Source organism: Lottia gigantea (genome assembly GCF_000327385.1).
Source record: "Lottia gigantea unplaced genomic scaffold LOTGIsca_18, whole genome shotgun sequence".
NCBI lineage: Eukaryota > Metazoa > Mollusca > Gastropoda > Lottiidae > Lottia > Lottia gigantea.
This window is the reverse complement of record NW_008708301.1, coordinates 2,005,599-2,015,865: the sequence shown is the minus strand read 5'-3', so window position 1 is coordinate 2,015,865 and position 10,267 is coordinate 2,005,599. Positions and strand designations below refer to the sequence as shown.

At 33.0% G+C, this 10,267-nt stretch overlaps 1 protein-coding gene across 1 annotated transcript in view; it reads left to right on the top strand.

Annotated features, from left to right (window-relative positions):
* The window catches only part of LOTGIDRAFT_114108 (hypothetical protein), a gene marked incomplete at both ends in the record, with an annotated part of 11,598 nt that extends 2,095 nt beyond the window's left edge, over positions 1-9,503 (top strand). Inside the window, 14 exons of the mRNA XM_009052266.1 lie at positions 1,725-1,823; positions 2,011-2,096; positions 4,087-4,274; positions 4,576-4,738; positions 4,963-5,042; positions 5,280-5,458; positions 5,744-5,892; positions 6,335-6,410; positions 6,599-6,692; positions 6,924-7,034; positions 7,251-7,326; positions 7,456-8,576; positions 8,881-9,083; positions 9,248-9,503. Of these exons, the coding sequence (XP_009050514.1) occupies positions 1,725-1,823; positions 2,011-2,096; positions 4,087-4,274; positions 4,576-4,738; positions 4,963-5,042; positions 5,280-5,458; positions 5,744-5,892; positions 6,335-6,410; positions 6,599-6,692; positions 6,924-7,034; positions 7,251-7,326; positions 7,456-8,576; positions 8,881-9,083; positions 9,248-9,503 (2,881 nt within the window). The remainder of the gene's footprint in view (positions 1-1,724; positions 1,824-2,010; positions 2,097-4,086; positions 4,275-4,575; positions 4,739-4,962; positions 5,043-5,279; positions 5,459-5,743; positions 5,893-6,334; positions 6,411-6,598; positions 6,693-6,923; positions 7,035-7,250; positions 7,327-7,455; positions 8,577-8,880; positions 9,084-9,247) is intronic.
* Between the last annotated feature and the right edge of the window lie 764 nt (positions 9,504-10,267).

Here is a 10,267-nt window from a genome sequence, read left to right as displayed (position 1 = left end):
CCTTACAGACAATAGTCATTTCTCCATTAGTCACCTTGATTCCATAGTTTTTAATAAATGGAGATTCACTTACCATTCTCCAACTTAAAAGACCAAATTTTTCTTTAATGGAAATCTTCAAACCTCAATAGGTATTTTCTTGTATTCTAACAAGATAAGTAAATGAAATAAACATCAGAGGTAAAAACATGGTGTAACACAAGTTCACTAAGAAACTTGAAATGTCAAAACAGTAGAGACTAAAATTAGAATTTAGACTGTACTGAACAGCTTAAGTACAATAAACATATAGTACTAATAATAATTAGTTTGGTATTGTTCAACCATCATAATCTCCATTAACTAGTAGATACTAATATACTTGTTGTGAAACATACTCTGGGAAAACAAACATTGTTTGTATTTTAACATAAACATCATTACCAAAACCTTAAAGTTTATATTTGATCTTCAACTTTTCACATTCAGTAATGTTTCAAAATATAAACATATCATTTAATTTATATATTTAGTTTAGTTATAAAACAGAAAATTTCAATTCATCCATTCTGAACAAAATTGTTCAATGAATAGGCGATTTGGTATCAAATTTCTGGTCTAAAGTTAGGTTAAGAACAAAACAGTTTGAAGTAGCGTCAACAATTCTAGATAGATGGCGTTTGAACAGAGATGTTATTTTTAACATGAAGTTTTTAAAGGTGAAATTGGTTTAAAAGATAATCCTGTATCAACCACTTACAACGTGTCAGGATTTTCACATGTCTTTATTACCTCCCTTTGGTAACTTTTATTGTTTGACTTCTCAGATGAGAAAGATCCTGTTTGTAACTTACATACAATTATGAGATCTAATCATGTATCAGCCAATCCTGAATCCTAGACAGAATTTTAAATTTTCCTTGGGTCACTAAGCTGTATGGGTTTTGGCTTGATCTGCATACATGTACATCAAATTAACTTTTGTTTCTACCAAGAAGTTGCTATAAGATCTTGAGCTAGGTGATCTGAAGTCTATATTTTGGTATTTTGTTTGTTTAGAGGTCCTCAGATTATATGTTGTTATCATTTTGAAGTATCTATTTTCATTGTTATGTGATAGATAAGAATGCTACTGTTTTCAGTTCTCATAGTATGGTCATTGACAACTGACTTTTTGCAACTGATGGATAAATAGGTATTTTTAGATTGGTTTAATCTTATGTTGTGGACCTATCAAAAAGATCCAAAATAACAATGATAGATTATAGTATATAAGATATATATAATGGTAGGTCTAGCTCCGTGGGTAGTAATGATTTTAATAACAACCCCAACTGGAGATAATTTGATCCCTGACCTGCGACCCCTCTAATTATTTCACCCCTGTGATAAATGAGGAATATGAAAAGTTAATAATGAGACAGTGATAGATTGAAATACTCTTAAAGGTCATCTGGACAATTTGGAGTCCTTGGCCCTCAGACATTGAGAAATATTTTTTTGCTGAACTCCTTTTCATTCCAAACATGATGATTTTAATGTCATCTGACCTTTGGCCCCTAAAATATATTAGTATTAGATTAACATCAATTATTGAACAGTATGTATTCCTGGCTTGGGTTCCCTGATACATCTTCATTAGTTTAATTTGTTTGGAGACGAGACATCTTAATTTCATTTCTAAAACATCATTTGACGATATTATGACCTATTCAATATATTATCTGGAATCTTCTATTTTTCAGATATTTTTGTGAGATATATCTAGATAAAACATTATACGCTAGAACATCCATTAAGATGAAGTCAGACATGTTATTCTGGGGTGAACATTTTGAATTTAAGTAAGTATTCAGAAGATAAAAGGTATATATCTTAAAAGCTATCTTATTGAGAATGACTCAAGCATTTCATTGTGTGTACAGGTGTAGAGTGGTATCAGGTGATTTGAATTGAACTACCTACACCCCAAGATTGTTCTAGGTTGGTAGTGTGTTCGTAATGAAATGTACATTATTATATCAATTTCAGTAACCTGCCACCAGTAGATGTGATCACGGTGAATTTATTCCGAGAAGCTGATCGGAAGAAGAAAAAAGATAAAAACACATTGCTAGGTAAGTTGGGATATTTTTTTTTTCCATTTGAGGACATTTTCTCCCACACAATTTTACTTTCACAACAAACATTTCATTTTGATGGATTTTGAAATAATGTAATCAGAGACTGAGGTCAAAAATCAAAACTTAATTATTGTGAAATATTTGGAGCTCAGACCAAGTTCAAACAATATGAAATGAGACCCACTGAGGTTTTTAAAGATACAGTGAAATCACTTTTAAACAACACACCACATAACATGGGACTGATACTTCTGTAGTTTGTGATTTATTTTGACGGAAGGGAATTCCCTTCACATTGTTTCCATAGTAATTCTTTTTCTCCTAATGAGACACATGATACTCTTCATGTCTCAAGCGTCTATTATATCATAAAGTTTCATAGAGAAATTCTTAATGCGTATTATATTTACTAGTTTACTGGTGGAGAAATAAAATATTTGGAAATTTCCCAAGGGATGATGCCCTCACTGTCGCTAGTTTCTGAATCATTTATCCTTATACTTCTAGATATGATACAGTGACAACTGACATATATTATTCAAATTGCAATTCTCTACACTAAAATATACATCTGATCTGTATCTCAAGTCTTTTTTCATGATTGAAAAGATATTCATTACTTTGAATTTTAGTATCTAGAAAATCAATGAAAAAAAGAGTTAACAATCTTAAAAGGAAATTTTTTGTATCATTTAAAATTCAGCCATCAGGAAGAAAATTATATCAATTTAGAACATTTCTTTTCAAAGATTTTCTGCATTTTCATTTCTCTTTTACACCTGTTTGATGTTTAAATATAAAATGCCAGGCCAATATCTGAAAGGCAGTGTAAAATATTTGGCCAGTTTGTAATTGTTTAAGTGACTAAGAAAGGGCCAGTTTGTTGACTCAGTATTTGTGGACATTTTGACAAATGGCCAATTTAATTGTTTACTGTGAAACCGTGGGTCAAGAAACGAACCTTTGTTGAAGTTTGTTTGAGAAATGTAATTTGAAGACATGTGTTTATGTTTGTACTAAAGGAAGATAAAATGTTTTTGATACTAATCCCCTGGTCAGACTATTACCTATTGTTAGTGAGTTAAGACACTCGACTCCAGGCAACAAACAAGATGAATTTTATTGAGAAACTTGTTCTTGTTAATGTCTGTATGTGACTTATAAACTATGGTTTAGATCTACATTGAAAATAGTCAATAATAGATATCTGTGACTTGAAGACATAATTACTGATCTATAGTCAAAAAAAACTATACATCCATCAGAAAAATACTTACACATGAGCTACTGTTGACGACTTATTCACTTTGAAATAAAAGGAATGTATGAAATAGACCTCTACATAATAATTGTCCTGTTGTGTTCTATGATATTGCAGTCTTTAGTGCAGCAAGAAAAGAATTAAAACTTTAATTTGATATAATTTCTAAGTTTAAGTTATGTCCTTTATCTTTGTGCTGGAAGCTGAAAGCTAATTAGATTAAGGAATGTTACAATATAATTTATAATTAGTGAAAGTTAATTAAAAGAGGACTCTCAGTAATCTAATACTATAGATAAACCCTTATCATAGTCCAGATTCTAATATATAGTGCTAGATATCTCTTATCATAGAACAGATTCAAACCCCATAGCGCCCAAGTTGATAAAAGTGATTAGTCTTATCACCTGTCCCCCTATTGTATTGACTGTGACCCCCAGGGTTATCGTGTAATATTTATCACTGACAACATTCTGTTCTACTAATTTTATGTCAATTCCATTTTGATTTAATAAATTAAAAGCAGGACTTTTTCATGTATTTTCACAAAAATTGTTGGCATTGATCGGTATTTAGCAATTAAAAAACCCAACATCAAAATCAAAGTTTCCTAAATTTCTCACAGGGATAAGTTTTGCCGAATTCCATGCCAAACATAGACTTATCCATGAAATACCATACCAGAAATATGTGATAGTTATGTTATTTTCACTATAATTACAGGTTATATTAATATACCAATATCAGAAATTGGTAACAGACAATATGTAGAGAAGTGGTATACAGCTGCATCTGGTACAGTTGGTAAGGCAGGAAAAGATTCCAAGAATGATCTACCAATAATTCGACTTAAAGCTCGCTATCAGACTGTCCATATATTACCTATCAATCTCTACTCAGAGTTTATACAGGTAAGATCAATTGTTTTAAACATTAGAGGGTGTAGGAGTGTAAGTGAAAGTACTTCCTGGTAATATTTTTGTGCCTTGAGAGGATATTTATCTCTACACTTGCTATTGACTGACTATTGTTCTACAGCTATAAGGGTTTGACATGTGCCTAGTCTTTGTTCATCATGAGTTTGAATTTTATCATAAATCCGTATATAATATAAGATCTGCAAGATACCTGAATGTGAAACAAAGGATATTGACAACATACAAAATATTGTTTTTAAGTTCTTTATAAGTTTTGTTTGTTTTTTTTTTTCAGTATTTAAAGAGTGATTATTGTAAACTATGTGAAAGTATTGAACCATTAGTTAATGTAAGAGATAAAGAAGATATAGCCATTACTTTAATTAACATAATGCAGAAACTAGGCATGGCTCAAACTTTTCTTTCTGATGTTGTGATGGCAGAAATAGGCAGATTAGGTATGAAAACCTTTATTTCAAATACATCTATCTAATACATTTTTTTACCTATTTATAAGAGAAATTTGACATAAACTTTGATTGCATAAGTTTTCATTTTGCCATGTTTTGATGTGTTTACATTTCCTTGAATCTCATATTTGGATATAAAAATTAAAGAGGGTTCACCTACAGTTTGCCATAGATACCATATTTCTGAATGCCCTTGAATTTGTATGTTTTAGACAATGAACACCTGACGTTCCGAGGTAACAGTATGGCTACTAAAGCTATGGAAGCCTACATGAAACTAGTGGGAGAAAAGGTGAGTTTTATTATCAATCTCTTCAAAGCATTACTTAACTTTGACCTTCAAGATTTGTTCTGTTATTGATTACAAGAAACTTAGTCAGATATTGCTGATGATGTATTGCATGTATGAATGTGGCTGTCTATTATTTAATTGTAGTTCTACCAGACACCAGATGTTCAATTTGAAAAGTTTTACTTATATACTAGTTTGTCTCATATCACCATAATATTGTGTGCCTTTATCTTCCAGTACCTCCATGATACTATTGGGGACTACGTGCGTAATCTAATAGAATGTCAGGATGATTGTGAAGTAGACCCAACTAAAGTTAACAATGTCACGACCTTACAGTGTCACCAGAAAAATCTAGAAATGTATTGTCAAATGGCTTGGGCTAAAATTATGAATTCTTATTGCTATTTCCCAAGGTGAGACTTCAGTTTAGTTTTCAATGTCTTCTATTATTACCCACCAAGATTTCTGTAACACAATGGCAGCCTAAAGGATGTGTATATGGGAGATTTATTGACAGCTAACAAATTGACTGGAAGTTAGCCCAATAAGTTGGGAAAGAGAACGATGTAAAGCTCCATTTGAATTTGTTCCCTGAGAATGAGGCTGAATAATTCTGACTGTATTTTGAACCAATATTTTCACAATGTATAGTCTGAAATCTTATATCAGTATTAATACATTTTATATTTTATTTCCAGTGAATTAAGAGAAGTCTTTTCAAGTTTCCGAGATCGTTGTATTAAACGTGGTAAAGAAGACATGTCTGATAATCTGATCAGTGGCTCCATCTTTCTACGATTTCTCTGTCCGGCCATTTTATCTCCTAGTCTCTTTAACCTCACACAAGGTTCGTAACAAGTTTGTTCTATGGCTTATCAGCCAATTATAATTTACAATTGGTACTACTTTTCCTGTCTTGTCCCCCGCCCTTCCTGTCTGGTTACCCTGCCCTTCCTGTATAGTTCCCCTGCCCATCCTATCTGGTTCCCCTGCCCTTCCTATCTGGTTCCCCTGCCTTTCCTGTCTGGTTCCCCTGCCTTTCCTGTCTGGTTCCCCTGCCTTTCCTATCTGGTTCCCCTGCCCTTCCGCTGTGGTTCCCCTGTCTTTCCTGTCTGGTTCCCCTGCCTTTCCTGTCTGGTTCCCCTGCCCTTCCTGTCTGGTTCCCCTGTCTTTCCTGTCTCGTTCCCCTGCCTGATGTATTGTGAATTAGCTGGATATTGGTAGCATCTTAATTGTGCTAAGATACTGATAATTTTGATCAATTTTTAATTCTGTCATTTTTATTTTAGAATATCCTCAAGAAAAAGCTGCCAGAAATCTAACATTAATTGCTAAAACAATTCAAACACTAGCAAATTTTACCAAGTAAGTTTTTCTGCAATGTTAAATTGGCTGGCTTGGATAGTAAATTCAGCTTCAATCTTCTTTCCATTCAAAGTTTCATTCAGTACATAATCAAGTTTCTTCAGTTTAAGATCTTCTGTTAGAAATTTGTTTATGATATTAGGTAGTTTTTTTTTTAGTTGTAATATTATTATAAAAACTTATTGTAGATTTGGAGGTGGTAAAGAGGAATATATGACGTTTTTAAACAGTTTTGTGGAACGTGAATCCAACAGTATGCACAACTTTCTTCACCAAATCTCTGTAAGTTACATTGTCTTTATTTACATCTCATACTACCATGAATAATTTCACCTACTGGAAGGGAATAAGGGAAATAACAACAATTTTGTAAAAATTTATGGATCATGCTATTGCATTTAACCTAGATAATCAAGAGAAAGTATCATTAACAAACTATTGAAATCTTACAAGATATCAAATGCAATCAGGTCAAGAAACTTGACAGTAATACTTATGTGTTATATATTACAGACTATAGAGACAGGCAACCAGTTTTTATCTTTTGATGGTTATATTGATATGGGAAGAGAAGTGTCTATTTTACACTCCATGTTACAAGAAAATTTTGACAAGGCACCAGAGGTAGTATTCATTATTTACTAATCCAGTAGCAAGTGAAATCAGGAGCAGAAAAATGAGATGTAAATCTCCAATATTTTTAAATTCACTCGAATATTTTAGATTCCTGTTAATTTCAGCTCTTATATATTTTTTTTTTTCAATAAACCAATAACTTAATTTTAAGGAATAGTTACAATTTGAAATTAACTTTTATTTCCAATATATTTATAATTTCAGGAGTCACTGAAAAAATTATCCAAGTTACAAACAATTTTATCAAAAATCAGTGATGCTATAGACAATCCTTCTGTTGGTACAAATATTAAACATAATCGTAAAAGTCAAGTTTACGACAACCTAGTCAATATGCCAGGAGGTCTGAACGCAACATCACCAACAGAAGTTTTACGTGACATGTTACGTCAGTGTGGTGAATCAATAGACGAACATCCAATATTTCAACAACATCGTCGTGAGTCACAAAATGGGACATCAGAAGAATCAAACAGTGATAGTAGTGCTAAGCCTTTCAAACATCCACGAAAACTAGACCCTCATTTTAACCAATCACAGGAAAAACCACAAGTGAAAACTCGCGTTAGTGAAGTGTCAAATGTTTCGGCAAGATCTAAACGAGTTAATGAGGACCGAGTAAATCAATCATGGAACCATATAGTCAGTGCAGCTGAAAATGTTAAAAATGGAGAATATTTGGATTTAATTCCATTTATGGATGAAGATGCTCAAAATTCTTCCATGGAAATGGAACATAATGCTCACGGTAGTCAAATGTCAATTAGTCAAATCTCCACAGTGGCTTCATCAGGTTATCAATCATTTGGTTACAGCCAATCAAATTCTCCCATTGAAGCCAATGGACTTCATCATGAACATGTGCGTGAGATTTCAAAATCTCCAATAGTTCAGTATCCTATGCAACCTCTTCAATTTTCTAATCCTTTGTACTCTCATCAGTTAGCCAACTCTAGTCGTGGTACAACACCATCTTCTTTAATTCATCAGGCTTCCAGTGACAGTTCTTTAAATAGTGCTGATGAAGCCAGTACAGTCAAACATCGTAGCCCTGTGAAAAATGACAGAGTTAAATCTGAAGATCCGCTACGAAAGTTGTCTCAATTGTCCAGTTCTAGTAGTTGTGAATCTTTAAATGAAAGACCAGTGTACAATGGCTCCCAATCTAGTTCTAACAATTCAGTGAAGTTTTCTCTTGGACCTCGAAGTTCTAGTCCTGTTCACTCACACAGTGGTCCCCGTGTTCATCGCTTGAATTCGTATTCCTACGACACAATGCCTAATGAACGCTCAGCAAATGTACGACCTTATCAATTGTCTCAGAGTATGGACTTTGGATGTTTATCAAAGCAAAAATATTCAGACAATTTAAGACGTACAGCAACAGACTCTGTTATATCTCAGACCAGTACACCAGTTGCTTTAAGATCAAATAGTTCTCAATCTCTTGGACACAGTCGGGAGGATATTCTATCCCATAGTTCACGTAGACTCTCTCCTCTCAGTTCAGTTCATATGGGAATTAGTTCAGTTCAAAGGAAATTACAAGAACAAGAAAGAACAAAAGCTGAGGTTAGTTGATAAGAATTTTGATAATATTTTTGAATTATTGACAGTTGCTATGGAAATAATTGATAATGTCAAGATAGCTTCTCATGTTCAAATGAGTCAAATACTGGAAGATGTTTTTCATTGTAAAGAATTCTTTCGTCTGTGAAGGAAGTCTTTGCAAATCCTCAAATGAAAGTCAGAATGATATCAAATGGCATGCATGGCACACTAAATAGAATTGCTCCATTTCATTTGATTTATTTTCAATATTTATTTTTTTCAGTATGAACAAGAAGTTCACCTACTACGTCAACAATTGGCAGAAGCTCAGGTTGTTTTAAACCAAGCTGAAGTTAGACTGTCAGAACATGAGTTAACAACAACACAAGTAGCTCGGGAATGGCAGAGTAGATTAATGGAAAGTGAAGAAAGAATGAGACAACAACAAGCTGAGAAAGATAATCAGATGAAATCCATTATTCAAAGGTAAGCTTTGGGCTGATAATAACCTAGTAAATCTGTGGTGATAGTCTGTGGTCTTCATTCAAAGCCATAAATGCATTGGTATCCTGTTTTAAAAAGAAAAAAAATCATTAGGCATCTGAAAGAGAAACTTAGCTCAGTTTTTGAATTGATATTTTCTATTATAGATTAGTTTTAATTGAAGATGAATTAAAGAAAGAACAATTGGAGATGCAGAAAGTCGTTCATGAGAAACAGGAAGTGATAGAAGCACAGGAGCGCAGAATAATGACTGTAGATGCAGCAAACGCCAAGTTACTACAAGCTTTAAATGAACTGAAGGAACGATATGCTGTTACTCAACAGAGAAATGGAATATTACAGTCACCCAGACCTAAAGTTACTGCCACAGAATTGGGTGGGTTCAAAAGCAGTTCATGTTGACTGAAAAGAACATGCCATCTTGAGCTATGGGTGATATATTTTGAGAAATGAATCTGAAGATTTCATTATATTATAGATCTTTTTTAAAGTCAAGTTTACAATGTTGGTCCTGTTAATGATAATATACACACTATCTTTTTCAACTGTGCATTAAAATGTGATGTTTTCAGAGGAGAAAGAAAAGAGAGAGTTTTAGATGTGGAGAAGTTATCACTGTTCAAGACGTGAACAAAATGTATTTGTTTGTTGACATATTTTACAGTCTCATACTACCTTTGGTTCATTTCAATTGACAAGTTATTGGACTTTGTCTCTAGAATGCCAGTGTTCTTACTGGTACATCTCCAGACAGCCTGCTTTCGGGATGGAGTTGATATATGTGTATCAGCCAGTAGTGTATGGTTGGCAATGAAAATATCTGCATAAAAACCAATTTCTTTTGATTTAAGAATACATGTACATGAAATATTCTAGTGGCTTATCAAAAAGTTGTTGCAGCTGCTGTGAACATAGATTGGATGGCAAGTGGAAATGATATTTTACCTGTGTACAAATCAATGACTTATTTTATATTTGTAAAAGGATCTTTGTATCTGACCTGTGGTTTGTTTCCATAACTTTTTATGCAAATTAGTGCTAGGAACAATCATCAAAATGACTTAAATGTTTGTGTTCATTATAATTCATTTGTTGACTTCTATAGGGGTTTCACCTTCTTCATTTTGTAGCTTGGAATGCAAATCATCGCATACTTTGTTACTGTG